The sequence below is a fragment of the Protopterus annectens genome, chromosome 17.part0 (assembly GCF_019279795.1).
Source record: "Protopterus annectens isolate FY-2018-M chromosome 17.part0, PAN1.0, whole genome shotgun sequence".
NCBI classification, from domain to species: domain Eukaryota; kingdom Metazoa; phylum Chordata; order Ceratodontiformes; family Protopteridae; genus Protopterus; species Protopterus annectens.
In genome coordinates this window covers 532,927,266-532,944,290 of record NC_056751.1, presented here as the reverse complement: position 1 = coordinate 532,944,290, position 17,025 = coordinate 532,927,266, and the positions used below count along the sequence as shown (strand labels likewise).

The 17,025-nt window shown below is 42.6% G+C and overlaps 1 protein-coding gene across 1 annotated transcript in view; it reads right to left on the bottom strand.

Moving 5' to 3' along the window:
- The window catches only part of LOC122791451 (apoptosis regulator BAX-like), a 565,868-nt gene that overhangs the window by 144,310 nt on the left and 404,533 nt on the right, over positions 1-17,025 (bottom strand). Inside the window, exon 4 of the mRNA XM_044059196.1 lies at positions 9,581-9,716. Coding sequence (XP_043915131.1) covers positions 9,581-9,716 — 136 coding nt within the window. The remainder of the gene's footprint in view (positions 1-9,580; positions 9,717-17,025) is intronic.

The window sequence follows — 17,025 nt, the reverse complement described above, 5'->3', positions numbered from 1 at the left end:
TTTCTTTAGTTTTTCTTGCAATACATATTGCTAATCAAAAATATACATATAAAATAAAAACAATACCTTCAGTTACCAGCAAATACACCCCAAAGGTTGTATAGGATAGAAGGGTACAGTTAAGTCCAGCTAGTTCAGACGGGATGGAGGGAGGGTAACCTGGACTGCAGCAGTGTGAACACTCGAACATCTACATTTATGGTAGGTACAAAACTGTACTATGTTCATCGTGTTACACTGCTGCAGTCATCACACTTGGGTTGAATCCCAAAACCAAGTTTGAGTGGCTGGTCTATAAAGAGTTAGCATTGGCTAAGAGGCCCTGCAGAACTGCAGTGGCAAATCCTGCTCTGGATTTTGAGTAAAGAGGCAGGTGGTAATGCTTGGTGAAAGTGTGCACTGAACTCAAAGTTGCAGCCTCCAAAATTTCCTTGGTAGGTACTCCTCTGAGAAAGGCTGAAGTGGCTGTTGCCTTGGTGGAATGAGGCCTAATGTTATTAGGGACTGATTTTCCATGCTGTGTGTAGCAGTACCGAATACAGTGTCCTATCCATTTGGATATAGTCTGCTTTGAGATGGCCTTGCCTTGTGATCCTGCAGCATATGCTACAAACAGTTGATCAGTTTTCCTGAAAGCTTTTGTTTTGTCCAAGTAGTAGCGTAGCTGCCTGTGCATGTCCAAAGAATGCAGACATTTCTCCCCTTTATTTTGGGGGTTTGGATAAAAAGTAGGCAAATGGATGGTTTAGTTAAGAGCCACGCTAGATACCACCTTTGGCATGAAGGTAGGGTTTGTTCTTAAAGATACCCTATCATGATGAAAAATTATAAAAGTTTCCACTGCCATTAATGCCTGTAGCTCCGAGACTCTTCGTGCTGAAGTTACTGCCAGGAGCAGAGCTGTTTTCCATTATAAAAATTTTAGATCGGCTGTATTGGCTGGCTCAAAAGGTGGTAGGGTCAGTTTTTCCAAAACGAAATTGAGGTCCCAAGTTGGTGTTGGTGCTCTCCGGGGTGGTCTTATGTTTTTAGCCCCTCTGAGGTACTGCTTTAGCAAGGGATGAGAGAATAAAGGGGGATCCGTGCTGTAATGTGCAGAAATGGCAGAGGCGTGAATCTTAATTGATGGAAAGGATAGGCCTCTGTCCAGCATCTCAGTTAAGTATTGTAAAATCTGAGGGATATTTGGAACAAGAGGGTCAAGGCTGTGAGCCTGGTTCCAGGCGCAGAATCTCTTCCATTTTTCTGAGTAAGCTTTCCTGGTGCTAGGCCTCCTGGCCTCCAAAATGACATCCATAACAGCTTTAGAGAGAGGTGTTGCCTGTTTGACTAAAGTATCTGCCATGCAGCGAGGTTTAGGGTTTTGGGCTGACCGCGCAGGATCTGATTGTTTTGTTGAGTCAGAAGGTGTGGAATTTGGGGCAAAATCCATGGCGGGCCCCGAGCCAAGTTCCTTAAGATAGGGTACCAGTGCTGGTGTGGCTAGTCTGGAGCAATCAGGATTGTCTGTGTTTTTTCTTGTCTGGCTTTTAGGAGTACCTTTGAAAGGAGAGGCAGTGGTGGGAAGGCATAGACGTTTAGGTTTTTCCAGCTGAACAGAAGAGCATCGACTTTCCATGCTTGTTTGTGATAAGTCCTTGTGCCGAATATTTGTAGTTGGCAATTCAGAGGGGAGGCAAAAAGATCCATGTCTGGGCATCCCCATTTTTGTGTTGTCATGCTGAAGGAGAGGCAGTGGTGGGAAGGCATAGACGTTTAGGTTTTTCCAGCTGAACAGAAGAGCATCGACTTTCCATGCTTGTTTGTGATAAGTCCTTGTGCCGAATATTTGTAGTTGGCAATTCAGAGGGGAGGCAAAAAGATCCATGTCTGGGCATCACCATTTTTGTGTTGTCATGCTGAAGATTTGTGAGTTCAATTTCCATTCGTGAGGGTCCATGATATTTCTGCTTAAGTCATCTGCCAGAGTATTTTTCTTTCCTGGCAGGAATTGTGCTTGCAGGTGAACGCAGTACATTAGAGCCGTGTTCCACAAGGTCATGGCTTGCCTGCATAGGGGATAAGAGTCAGTGCCCCCTTGTTTGTTTATGTACCACATTACTGTGGTGTTGTCTGTCTTTAGTAATAGGTGTCCTGGGTGTATAAGGTGCTTGAAAGCTGTTAGGGCATTTTGAACAGCCAACATCTCTTTCTGATTGATGTGAAGATGCATCTGGTCTGTGGTCCACTTGGCCTGAATGCATGTTCCTGCCATGTGTGCTCCCCAGGCGTAATCCAAAGCATCTGTTAGAGTTTGCCTGGCTGTGGGTTGGGTAAAAGGCTGGCCCTTGTTTAGGTGACATGCCTGTGCCCACCATCGAAACTCCTGTTGTAGGCAGGGAATTATTGGAATTACTGCTTCTAGACTGTGAGAATGTAGAGTCCAAACACTTTTTAGGTACCACTGTAATTTCCTCATATGCAGTCTGGCATATGGTATTAGTAATATGCAGGATGCCATGAATCCCAGGGCCTGCAGAATTGTTCTTGCAGGGAGATGGGATGTTTTTGCCAGTAGTTGAAAATACTGAGTTAGTTGCACTTGTTTGTCTGGCGTGAGGTAAGCCATCCGGGCCATTGTATTTAAGGTGGCACCCAGGAACATAATCTGTTGTGAGAGCACTAGTTTTGACTTCTTTTTGTTTACTGTGTACCCTAGAGAAATAAGCAACCTTTTCACAAACGCCAGATGCTGTAGAAGAATGTCCTTTGTCTCTGCTTGAATGAGGAAGTCGTCCAGGTATGGATATATTTGAATCCCTTTTTGCCTGCAAAATGCAATTACTGGTGCCAGGCATTTTGTGAAGACCCTGGGCGCAGTAGATAAGCCAAAGGGCAGTGCAGAGATTTGGTAGTGTCTTGTACCAGCTTTGAATCGGAGGTATCTTCTGCAATTCTGTCTGATAAGGACATGCAGGTATGCCTCTTTGAGGTCCAGAGTAACAAGCCAAGCCTTCTTGCCCAGCATGGGTAGAAGTTGCTGTAATGTCAACATTTTGAATTTCGGTATATTCAGGTAAGTATTCAGAATTGAAAGGTCCGGTATAGGCCTCCAGGCTTTGTCCTTTCTGGGGACCAGGAAGAGTCTTGAGTAAAATCCTTGTCCCTGTTGTGGTACTTTTTGTATAGCTCTCATGTCCATGAGGGCTGAAATTTGTTTTTGTGCCTCTGCCCATTGATTTTGTGGCAGGTCTGGCATTCCTTTTAGCTTTGGTAAAGTATGGAAGTGGAATCTGTAACCTTGAGACACAATATTCAGGACCCATTTGTCTTGGGTGATTGTTTGCCAGTTTTTGGGTTTTGTTCTGTCTAAGAAGAATCTAAGCTGTCTGTGTACGTCCAAAGAATGCAGAATTCTCTCCCCCTTGTTCTGTGGAGTTGGATAAAAAGTTGGCAGATGAATAGTTTGGTTAAGAGCCACACCCGACACCACTTTAGGCATAAATGTTGGGTTTGTCCTCAGAGACCCTGTCTGGATAAAAAATGATAAAAGGTTCCACAGCCATGAGCGCCTGTAGCTCTGAAACTCGTCTTGCAGAAGTAATTGCTAGGAGCAGAGCTGTTTTCCAAGATAAAAACTTTACATCAGCAGTAGCAGCTGGTTCAAAAGGAGGCAGGGTGAGCTTTTCCAAGACATAGTCACCTTGGAGGCCTTACATTTTTGGATCCTCTGAGGTACTGCTTTAATAAAGGATGAGAAAAAAGTGGAGGCTCTGTATTGTAGTATGCAGAAATGGCAGAAGCATGAATTTTAACTGATGAAAAAGATAGGCCTTTGTCCAGCATCTCAGTTAAGTATTGCAAAATCTGAGGAATATTTGGTACAGCTGCATCAGTTCCTTGTGCCTGGTTGCAAGCACAGAATCTCTTCCATTTTCCAGCATAAGACTTTCTAGTACTAGGCCTTCTGGCTTCCAGAATGACATCCATCACAGCTTTACTGAGAATTGCTTTTTGTACGATTAAATTATCCGCCATGCTGCCAGGTTTAATGTCCTGAGTTGGCTGTGCAGGATCCGATTGTTTTGCTGGGACAGTAGACGAGGTATTTGAGGTAAGGTCCAAGCAGGGCATAGAGACAAGTTCCTTAGGACTTGATACCAGTACAGGCATGGCCAGTCTGGGGCAATCAATATCATCTTTGGCTTCTCCTGTCTGACCTTTAGGAGTACCTTGGGGAGGAGAGGTAGTGGAGGAAAGGCATATACGGATAGGTTTTTCCAGCTGAAAGATAGGGTGTCCACTTTCCATGCTTGTCTGTAGGGTGTCCACTTTCTATGTTTGTCTGTGATAAGTCCTTGTGCAGAATCTTTTTAGTTGGCAGCTGTGAGGGGAGGCAAACAGATCTATGTCGGGGCATCCCCATTTCCTTATCATGCTGAAAACTTTTGGATCCAGCTTCCACTCGTGGGGATCCATGAGGTTTCTGTAGATCTGGCCAGCCTTTTGCCTTTGGCAGAGTATGGAAATGGAATTTGTAGCCTTGTGACACTATATTTAGAACCCACTTGTCCTGGGGTATAATGTGCCAATTTTGAGCAAAAAGTGCTAATTTTCCCCCTAAGGGTGCTGCCAGAAGATAAGTGCTTGGTGCAGGCAGGGGAAAGTCATTGGGACTGTTTTCTGTATGATTGTGATTTATCTTCTCCAGCTTTGGAGGTAGAAGCACCCCATTGCTTTCACCTATAAGAACCTTGTACCTGGGATCTGCCTCCAAGGCATCTGGATCTTCCCCTTTGAGGTCTGTCTGACACAGGAAAGGACCAATTTTTTGTAGTCCAGTGTCTACTAAACCTGGGTGGTTGTACTTGTAAAAAAAATCTTTAACAGTTTGCAAAGATTTAGCTTTGCCCTCCATTTTCTTTAACACCTCTTCTGCCTCAACACCAAAGTATCATGCTGTAAAGGTGTATCTAGTAATTTAACTTTAACATGATCAGGCAGATTTTGTTCCTTTAACCAGGCATGCCTCCTACAGAACCTGTAACTGCGGCCCTGCAGGAGGCCTCCAAAGAGTCAAAACCGCATTGCAAAGTATGCTTTCCAACTTGTTCAGCTGCATGCAATAAAGTCCTTCATTTCCTTGTTTTCTGCACATTGAGTTTAACATAATTTTCTGTTTAAGCAATCCCATGACATGTTGCTGATACTTGAGCATATGAAACTGACAATTTAAGGCCCTTATAGCCAAAGTTGCGGATGTGTAAACCTTTTTTCCCCATCTATCCAGTGCCCTTGAATCTCTGTCAGAGGGGGTTGGGTTTTTTTGCTGTGGAAGCCTTAACTCCCTTTGGACCCTGTGAAATAGTTTCTGGGTCAGCAGCAGGGTTTCTAAAAAGAAATCTGTGCGAGTCAGGAACCCTGTAATATCTGTCAGGCTTAACAGGAGCTGGGAGTAAGGAGTCAGGGGTTAAACTAGACTCCGAAAACACATCATTTACAATGTCTAACACAGGTGGAATGGCTAAAAGGAAATCCCCAAGCCTCTTTTTAGATTCTGAGAAATCTTGGCCTTCCCTGTGAAAATGCTCCCTCATGGTATGCAAGGTTTCCCCAAAAGAATAACCCTCAGGAGGCGATACTGAAGGTATAGATTCTTCAGCATCAGAATCCTCATAGGGGGTAAAGAATATTCCTGATCAGAAGAGGAATCAGAAGAAATAGAGACCTGATCTGAAGATTCATAGTCAGTGTCTTGCCTAGGCCTCTTATCAGAAGGGGGATGGGAACCCCTGATCAAGGTAATCAGGCTAAAAAGACCGAAGAAAATGGCGCAAGACCCAAGACTTTGGAATTCAGGCCGACTGAGGGCAACCTGCCAGCAGGATTACCCAAATCTAATGACTGCAACAGTGAAACACCAAGAACATCAACAGTTACTCACAAGCAACCTAAAACAGCAGGGGCAGTTACGGGGGGAGGGGTAGGGGGGTTTACAGCAGACACTGAATGATGAATATGTGTTTTAAGCTGATAAAAATAAAGACAATTTGAAATGCAACATTGTTACTAACAATAGTGGTGATTTTAAAGTCTTGAATTTCAGCAGCACCCTTGTTACCACTGCATGGGCAGAACTGTTTGAAAAAGGTTTTTCATTTGTTCCTTTAAGAAAATGTAATATTGAAGAAATTCTTGTACAACTTATGCTGTTTACTAGGAAAATTAATTTAAACACCTATTTTGAAAACCCAGTGTCAGACAGAGTAATGCCTTTAAAAAGTAGTAGTACATTTAACCCCCCACTTCACCCCTTGTTAATATTTTTGAGAAAATGTGCGAAAAGAACATCAGAGATATTTATTCCATCAAAAAGAACTCCCCCAGCTTTAGTAATCTCAGTGTTTCGGAATCAGGACTGTTTAAAAATATAGCATCAATGAAAAATCTTAAGAATTATGAAACCTGACAAAGGTGGGGGGTGGTTGTTATGGACCGCATTGATTATGCCAACAAACTACTAGGAGTCTTGTATACAGATACTTATGAGGAAGTGTCCATTAATGAAAGAAATATTGCCTACCAGGAGGACTGACATACTGTTAGAGGAACTATTGTTAAACAGACATTACTTTACAGGAATTTGAATATTTGAAAGTAGACCATCGTAGGACACCCACCATTTTCGGTATTCCGAAAATTCATAATTGTGTCTGACCCACCATTAAGACCTATTGTGAATGCCAAAGCCTCAAAGATGTTCTCACTGGCAAAATGTTTATATTTTCAGGTCAAGGGTATCTTGGATAAATTCCCACATATTTTTAAGGATTCGTGAGATTTTTTATCTAAAGTTAACTCACAGATTTATTCAGATGAACTTTTTGTTGGTCACAATAGATGTTATTGACCTTTTTTCCTGTTATCCCCCATGATGCGGGGTTGGAAAAGTTTTATGAATTTGTGTAAAAATTCTGGGTTTAGCCATAACAAGGTTCTTACTATTAGGGTGTTAATGGAAGTCATTCTGGAGAACAACTTTTTGATTTTTGAAGAACAACTATTCAAACAGAAAAAGTGAGTGGCAATGGGAGCGGCATGTTCCCCAGCATTGCTAATATGGTATTAGCTGAGTGGGAAATTACCAAAATGTTTGATTCTGGTTCCTCTGAAAGTTGGGTGATGTATGGTCATTGTTTTTACATCATTTTTTGAAGGGATACCAGAGAGAAACAATTAATTTTTTCAGTTTTATCAACAGCACCACCTTTTTGAGGTTTACAATGGAGGTTAATAGTGAAGTGATACATTATTTGGATGTATCCTTATCACTGGATAAGGAAAACAAGGGCTTTGAGTCTACGTTGTATAGGAAACTCACCTATTCTAAATTTTACTAGTGGGGATCCACTACATAAAAAAGGTCCTTAAAGGACAGTGTGTTAGATTGGCTAGAATGGTGAGTTGTGATGATGTAATTAAGGAGTGCCAAATACTTAAGGAAATGTTGTTGGTGAGGGGGTACCCGGACAAACTACTTAGTGAGGTGATCAGGGAGGTAATTAAATAAAAGAACGAAGGGTATTTTTAAACCCTTGCTAGGAAATACTGCACCCTTGTCCTATGCTCAGCAAAATGACACTGACACTACGCAAAGACAGACCATCTACAAAGGAGACTTGATTTTACCATACAATCTTTGCTTCTATGGGATAAAAGAGGTCATAAGTCATAACTGGGGCATTTTTTCAATAGATCAAAATATTAAGTCAAAAGTATGGGGAAAAAACCTACCATAGTCTATAAGACATACCTTTGTTTTAAGAATTTGTTGGAAAGTAATAGTGTTAGAGGGGCTGAAAGGGGTATGCATAAATATGGAAGATGCCACCAATGTAATTTTATTTTAGAGGGTGAAGGTATAAGAATAGGTACTGGCCAGTATATTAAAACCACTATTAAAGGTTATTGTTTTACTTGTGGGGTGGTTTACATGGCAGTTTGTCAAGTATGTCGAATGTTCTATATTGGTAAAACCAAGGGGGCATTTAGAAAGAGGATTTACCAACACCAGTATGACATTAAGGCTAGATGAAAAGAATGCACTAGCAAACCATGTCAAAAAACCACCCAGAACATTATTTTAAATACATGGCTATGCAAAAAGGTGAAATGGGTCCAAGACGAGGACACAGATTTATTTTTGCAGTATAAAGACCTAAAGTGGCAAATAAAATACAATGCTAGTGTACCATGACGTGATTTCTATCAGTTGTTTTAAAGATGAAAGCTGAATTTACCTTTTAAAATATTTTCTGTTTAGAGTATTTCAATTTAACTATATCAATTGAAAACATGTGCCTTTCTTATTTTATCATATAAGCTACTCACAGGCAATCTCTGACTTACAAAGCCATGCCTGACCCAGCTCTGCTAGAAATGCAACATCTAAAGAAATCCCAAGCCATCCACACCATACGCTCCAGAGACCTCAACCTCATTACCACAATCAACAGAACAAGCTTAAGGGACAAGTTCATAACCCAGAGACCACCCAAGCTATGGAATAGACTTCCCATACATGTCAAACAGAGCACCTCACTAGCCCTCTTCAAGAGAAATCTTGATGAATGGACAGGAAATAGAATATTCACCCTGGGGATCACGTCAGTGGCTCTACTTGACAGAGGCACTGGAAACCAAGGTCGGGTGGCACGATGCCAGGGTAATCCTATGGGCTTGGCTTGTAAAAGCTCAAGGGCCATTAACCTAGTACACACCTATACCATTGAAGAAAGCGCTAAAGTGTGTTTTAATAAAGAGGATCAATTGTCCTGCAACATGTCGTTTGATTCGTTTTTCTAATTTTCTTAGTCAGCTCAGCTTGAGCTGTGTGGGCACTTGGAAGGTGCCCTGAAAACTGACAGCTGGCCAGCTATTATATCCTTAGTAGGATATAACCCATGGAGCTAAGGCTACTGCAACTGAGATCCATATGATAAACATCTAGGTTAATCTAGTTCAAAATGGAGCTATCAGGATCATAGAGGGATGCTGCTTCCCCTCCCATACCTTCTCCATCATACAGGGAATGAAGGGTGTGGGGGCTGGGAAGGAACACAGGAAGACAAATCAGTGTCACTACTGGAACTAAGAGAGGTCCACCCTCCAGGCCCCACTGCAAGAGAGCCTTGTATGAAGCAGTAGGCATGAATAAGAGACTGCACACTTGCACTCAATGATACAGGCAAGACTCTGGCAAAACAGCTGACACTGAGAGTTGGGACAGTCAGGCAGGCAGGCAGGCATCAGTCCACAACCAATTCCCAATTATTACAAATACTTCTGAAACAGTAACTTTACAATGACAATCTACTCCATTTCACACCAAAGGCAACCTCAAACTTATGAGATACAGTAGTATTTTATTCCCAAAGCCACAAGTAATATGAAAACAAAAATCCCTTACAACTACCACTTCAAAAACATCAGAAGAAAAATAACTTGCAGGTTTTGAAGCAGTCTTTAGACCCTCAATGATTTTAATATGAAGAGACACATGTGCAATCAGTTTTTGTAGAAAGAAAAATGCTATCCTTACCTTAATTACTAGTTTACAAGCAAAGTAGAACAGGGCCACAACACGACCCCAATTAAAAGTTCCATCTGAGAATATCTCCATAGCCACCTCGAAGAAGACTTCTTTAGGAGACTGAATAGGTACAGAGTCAATCATTCTGGAAAAAAAAACATTTTTATTTAATAAAACAAAAATCCTCCAATAAATCACCATCATTAACAAGTAAAAAAAAAGTACAGTTTTGTACCTACCATAAATGTAGATGGAGTGTATACACTGCTGCAGTCATTACACTTGGGTTATCCTGCCGTCAGGCGGTTCCCTAGTCGGCCTGAGTTCCAAAGTCTTGGTCCGGCGTCGGTTGCTGTCGCCTCCTCCCTGACGTCAGTTCAACAGGGGTATACAAGATGCAGCCAACACCATTTTCTTCAGTTTTTTTTGCCCCAGATGTCAGGTGCCTCTAAATAGGTAGGCAATTCCAATTGCTAATAAAACATACATAAGAAAAGCAAAAAACAACTTCCAGCTACCAGCAAATACTCCCCCATAGGTAGTAACGGTAGAAGACATAGGTACGTACCAGCCAGTAAGAGGGGAAGGAGGGAGGGTAACCTGGACTGCAGCAGTGTATACACTCAAACATCTACATATATGGTAGGTACAAAACTGTACTATGTTCATCCTGTTACACTGCTCCAGTCATTACACTTGGGTAGAATCCCAAAGCTGAGGAAGGGTGGGTGGTCCTATAAGGCATTAGGGGTGGCTATAAGGCCCTGCAGCACTGCAGTGGCGAAGCCAGTTCTGGATTTAGAGTAGAGGCGCAGATGGTAATGCTTGGTGAAGGTGTGTACAGAACTCCAAGTTGCTGCGTCCAAAATATCCTTGGTAGGTACTCCCATGAGGTAGGCAGTTGATGGCTGTTGCCCTGGTGGAGTGAGATCTAATGCTGCTAGGTACAGGTTTTCCATGGTATGTGTAGCAGAAACATATACAATGTCCTATCCATTTTGAAATAGTCCGTTTTGAAATGGCTTTTCCCTGTGCTCCTCTGCAGCATATGCTACCAATAATTGCTCAGACTTTCTGAAAGCTTTGGTTTTGTCCAAGTAGAAGCGTAACTGCCTGTGAATGTCCAAAGAGTGCAGTAGTCTCTCCCCTTTATTCTGTGGTTTAGGATAAAAAGTTGGCAGGTGAATAGTTTGGTTTAGAGCCACACTGGATACCAACTTTGGCATAAAAGTAGGGTTAGTTCGTAAAGACACCCCGTCCTGGTGGAAAATGAGGAAAGGTTCCACTGCCATTAGTGCCTGTAATTCTGAAACTCTTTGTGCTGATGTTATTGCCAGGAGCAGAGCAGTTTTCCAAGAGATATATTTTAATTCTGCTGTGTTGGCTGGCTCAAAAGGAAGTAAAGTTAGCTTCTCCAAAACAAAGTTGAGGTCCCAAGTTGGAGTAGGTGCTCTACGGGGTGGTCTTATGTTTTTAGCCCCTCTGAGGTACTGTTTTAACAGAGGATTAGAGAAAATTGGTGGATCCGTGTTGTAATGAGCAGAGATGGCAGAGGCGTGGATCTTGATGGATGAGAAGGAGAGTCCTTTGTCCAGCATCTCAGTTAAGTATTGTAGTATCTGAGGAATGTTTGGGACAAGAGGGTCAAGGCTGTGAGCTTGGTTCCAGGCACAGAATCTCTTCCATTTATCCAAATAGGCTTTCCTGGTTCTAGGCCTTCTGGCCTCCAGAATGACATCCATAACAGCTTTGGAGAGAGGCATTGCTTGCTTGACTAAGGAATCTTCCATGCAGCTAGGTTTAAGGTCTTTAGCTGGCTGTGTAGTATTTGTTTGTTGTGCTGAGTCAGCAGATGTGGGATTTGAAGCAAAATCCAGGGTGGTTCTTGTGCTAAGCTCCTTAAGATTGGGTACCAGTGCTGGCGTGGCCAGTCTGGTGCAATCAGGATCATCTTTGGCTCTTCCTGCCTGGCTTTTATGAGTACCTTTGGCAGGAGAGGTAGTGGTGGGAAAGTGTATACTTGTAGGTTCTCCCAGTTGAATGAGAGGGCATCCACTTTCCATGCTTGTGTATGGTAACTCCTTGTGCAGAATTTTTGTAGCTGGCAGTTTATTGGGGATGCAAACAGATCTATGTCTGGGCTCCACCATTTCTGTGTTATCATTCTGAATATTTGTGGATTCAGCTCCCATTCGTGGGGATCCATGATGTTTCTGCTTAAGTCCTCTGCCAGTGTGTTTTTCTCTCCTGGCAGGAATTGTGCTTGCAGATGAACTTGAAGGTGTATAGCTGTGTTCCATAAGGTCATAGCTTGTCTGCATAGAGGGTAGGAGTGTGTGCCCCCTTGCTTGTTTATGTACCACATAACTGTGGTGTTGTCTGTCTTTAGTAGTAGTTGTCCTGGATGCAGCAGGTCCTTGAAAGCTACAAGTGCATTTTGTACAGCTAGCATCTCTTCTTGATTGATGTGAAGATGCCTTTGTTCTGCTGGCCACGTGCCCTGAATACATCTGCCAGCCATGTGTGCTCCCCAGGTGTAATCCGATGCATCTGTTGTCAGTGTTTGTCTGGCTGTGGGTTATGTAAAAGGCTGTCCATTGTTGAGGTGACAAGCTTGAGCCCACCATTGAAACTCCTGTTGAAGGCAAGGGATTAGTGGTATAACAGTTTCCAAACTTTGACAGTGTTGAGACCATACATTCTTTAGGTACCATTGTAGTTTCCTCATATGCAGTCTGGCATATGGAATTAGTAGTATGCAGGATGCCATGTAACCCAAGGCCTGCAGAATTTTTCTTGCAGGGAGTTGGGTCTTTGTTGCCATCAATTGAAAGTATTGAGTCAGTTGTCCTTGCTTGTCTGGCGTGAGATAAGCCATCTGGGCCGTTGTGTTCAAGCTGGCACCCAGGAATATAATCTCTTGTGAGGGCACTAGTTTTGATTTATTTTTGTTTACTGTGTACCCCAGGCAAATTAATAACTTTTTTTACAAACACCAGATGCTTGAGAAGAATGTCCTTGCTCTCTGCTTGAATCAGGCAGTCGTCCAGGTATGGATAAATTTGAATTCCTTTCTGTCTGCAAAATGCAATTACTGGTGCCATGCACTTTGTGAAGACCCTAGGCGCAGTAGATAAGCCAAAGGGCAGTGCAAAGAATTGGTAGTGCATTGAACCAGCTATGAATCTGAGGTATCTTCTGCAGTTTTGTCTGATAGGGACATGCAGGTATGCCTCTTTGAGGTCCAAAGTCATGAGCCAAGCTTTCTTGCCCAGCATGGGAAGAAGCTGCTGTAATGTCAACATTTTGAATTTCGGAACTTAAGTGTTTAGAGATGAAAGATACAGAATGGGCCTCCAGGCTTTGTCCTTTCTGGGTACCAGAAAGAGTCTTGAGTAAAATCCTTGTCCTTGCTCCTGTGATGGTACCTTTTTAATAGCTCTCATATCCATGAATGCTGTAATTTGTCTTTGAGCCTTTGCCCATTGATTTGGTGGCAGATTTGGCATTCCTTTTAACCTTGGCAGAGTGTGAAAGTGGAACCTGTAACCTTGAAACACAATGTTGAGAACCCATTTGTCTTTGGTGATCATTTGCCAATTGTGGTAGAAGAGTGCCAGGTTTCCTCCCAAGGGGGCTGCCAAGAAGGATTTGTTTGGCAGCTGTAGTGGGAAGTCATTGGAGCTGCTTTTTATATGGTTGGGGCCTGTCTTCCCCTTCTTTCTGGCCTGATGCAACCCATTGTCGAGGCCTTAAGGACCTTGTGTTTGACCTCTACCTCTTGGACGTCTGTATCTTCCCCTTTGAGGTCTGTCTGTAATTGGAAAGGACCAATTCTTAGTTGGCCAGTTTCTGCTAAATCTAGGAGGCTGAACCTGTAAGAAATCCTTCACCGTTTGCATAGATTTTGCCTTATCCTCCATTTTCTTTAATACCTCTTCTGACTTAACTCAAAATAACACATCCTGCTGCAAAGGTACATCCAATAATTTTGCTTTAACATGATCTGGTAACGTATGTTCTTTTAACCAAGCATGTCTTCTAATGACAGAGCCTGAAACTGCTGCTGTGCAGGAGGCCTCTAGAGAATCAAAACCACATAGCAAGGTATGCTTTCCCACTTGTTCAGCTGCATGCAATAAATCCTGCATTTCTTTAAAATTAGGAGGATCTCATTCTGGAAGCATTTTTTGTTTTAACTGAGACAGTAAAAAACTGCTGATATTTCAGCATGTGAAATTGGCAATTTAAGGCTCTCATTGCTAAAGTTGCAGATGTATATACTTTCTTTCCCCATCTGTCTAATGCTCTGGAATCTCTGTCAGAGGGAACTGGATTCTTGGCTGATGAGGCCTTAACTCCTTTGGGTCCCTGAGAAATAGTTTCAGGGTCAGCTACAGGGCTTTTATACAGAAAGAGTCAGGGACTCTGTAGTATCTGTCAGGTTTAACAGGAGCTGGAGGTAAGGAATCAGGATTTAAGCTGGATTCAGTATACACATCATCCACAATATCTAACACTGGCGGAATAGCAAGGGGTCTGTGCTGAGGTAATAAAAGGAAGTCTCTGAGCCTTTTCTTGGATTCTGAGTAATCCTGGCCTTCCCAGTGGAAATGCTCCCTCATGGTATGTAGGGTTTCCCCAAAGGAGTAGTCCTCAGGCGGTGAGGCTGATGGGATTGATTCCTCAGCATCAGAATCTTCATAAGGGGGTAAAGAGTATCCTTAGGTCTGAGGATGAATCAGAAGAGATGGACACCTGGTCGGATGAGTCATAGTCTGCATCCTGTCTAGGCCTTTTATCAGGAGGGGGATGGGACCCACTGATCAGAGTGATTAGGTCTTCGGCCATTTTGAGTATTTGTTTCTTAGGCATGGAGGCCTGTCCTGGAGAATGCTGTATTTGTTTCTTTGACTTTAAAGGAGGCTTAGACTTAGCTGAGGGTTTAATGCTTAACTGAGTAGGTCTGAAGACACCCTCTGTAGCTGTGGGTTGCTCAGCTACTCTGGATCCCTCTGAAAGGTTAGTCTCGGTAGGCTGAAGAATTTGTGTCCCCGAAGGCCCAGCCATCTCCATGTGGGAGGCAGAGGCGGCTTGTGGTTCTACAGAAGCAGTCGTCAGGGGCTGCAAAGGCGCCTCGCTGAAAACCGGAGAACTGGCGACTGGCCTAGAAGAGGCTTCGTCGTCAGTTTTGGGCCTTGGATGCCTATCCTTGTATTTGCGCTTTTTGTGTATTCCGGTCGTCGGAAGTCCCTACGGCATGGTATAATTGAATTTTCTACCAAAATAATTTTGGGCAAAATCAAACAGACGTTTAAATAGTGCACTTGTTAAACCTAGCACAAAACCGACAGCCAGTGACTTCGTGGTCAGGGCCTAGGCATGGGATACAATAGGAATGGAAATCCTTATGAGGTATTTGCTTCCCACAAGAAATACAGTTATTAACTTTTACTGACATCGGTCTGAGGCAAGAAAAAGTTTCCCCAACGGGGTACTTAGCTTTGTAGAAGACTTTGGTTCTGGATTCGGAATGAAAATCTCAGGAGACGGCCGACCGGCACTTGCGAACTGCTTTTGCTTCGGGCACCGCGCGGCAAGAAAGACTAAAGAAAATGGCGTTGGCTGCATCTTATATACCCCTGTCGCACTGACGTCAGGGAGAAGGCGACAGCAACTGCCGCCGGACCAAGACTTTGGAACTCAGGCCGACTGGGGAACCGCCTGACGGCAGGATAATCCAAGTGTAATGACTGCAGCAGTGTAACACGATGAACATCTGTACAGTGTATTTCATGTGTTTGCTTGTTGCAGTGATGTGCAAAGGGATGGATTCCAAGAGACTGGCTATGTGCACAGGAAGCCTGGAGCATGTCCCTCAAAACAGCATAAAACCCAGCCCTAGCCCTGTAAATCAAGACCAGCCTTGAAGTGTTTTGAAACTGTATGAACTGATGACCAGGTAGCTGCTTTTAAAATATCCAATATACACCTCCACCCCCACCAACAAAGCCTACCAGTGGTAGCCATGCCCCAGTAGAGTGATCCCTTAGCATACCAGATAAACACTTGCTATGATATTAAAAAAAAAAAAAAAAAAAAAAAAGCTACCAGCCATTCTGAAAGTGACAAGCTCTTTTACTGAGGCAAAGGCAAGGTAAAGATGGTCAGATTTTCTAAATCCCCTAGATGTGCCCAAGTTAAAAAGCTTAGTTGCCTATGCTTTTCTTTCAGGACCCTGTAGCAATGCCATCAGCAAAGTTATCCTAGTGGCTCAGCTTGAATATTGTCTCCCTTTAATTGCTGCTCCCTATCAAGCCATCTCAAATGTTATATGCAGATTTATCACTCTCCCCACGAAATTACTGCATAACCACTGAAAACGTTAAATGGCTAGCTGTGAAAACAATGTGCAGACTTTCTACTTATCTCTCAGTTATTTAAACTTATCAAGCATAAGCTCTTCTCTCTACTAGCCTCCAAACTATTCAGAGTTGCACCAACATACAACCCTAGAAGTCTTAACAACTCAGGTCCTCTCCTCCAACAGAGACACACAGACACACAGACACACAGACACACAGACACACAGACACACAGACACACAGACACACAGACACACAGAGTGCATAAAGCATGCTTTCTCAGTCCTTGGTTCAGAACTATAGGAATCCTGTCCATTCATTCTTCTTACCTTATTTTCTGATCAGAACCAAAAGCATATTACTTGTCTCAAGTAAGAAGCAACTGCTTGTTCTCTGGTCATATAATTTAACCTCTTCCAACCCAATTTCCTTCTACATAGCTTGCTCTGACTCTTCTTTTCATTGTAATGCTTTTCAGCAAGAACTCAAGATATCCATTCTGTATAATGCATGTATATGTTGTATTTTGTCAGCCACTCTGTATATAATGGTGTGTACAGTGGATATCAAAAGTTTACACACCCCTGTTAAAATGCCAGGTTTTTGTGATATAAAAAAAAGATACCGCAATAAATAATTACAAAACTTTTCCCACCTTTAATGTGACATATAACCTGTACAATTCAAATGAAAAACAAAAAAGTCTGTTAGGGGAAAAATATAAAAAATAAAAAATGTACAATAAGCTGGTTGCAAAGTGTGCACACCCTTAAACTAATACTTTGTTGAAGCACCTTTTGATTTAATTACAGCATTCGGTCTTCTTGGGTATATACCTGCCACCAATTAAAGGGACTCTGCTTAACCCCAAATAAAGATCAGCTGTCCTAGTAGGATTTTTCTGAAATTTACTCAGTTACCTGCTATAGCAAAAGCCATGGTTCGCAGAGAGCTTACCAGACATCAACAGGATCTCATTGTTGAAAGGTATCAGTCAGGAGAAGGGTACAAAAAAACTTCCACAGCATTGGATATACCATGGAACAGAGCGAAGACAAAGTGAAGAAAATATGGGAAAACAGTGATGTT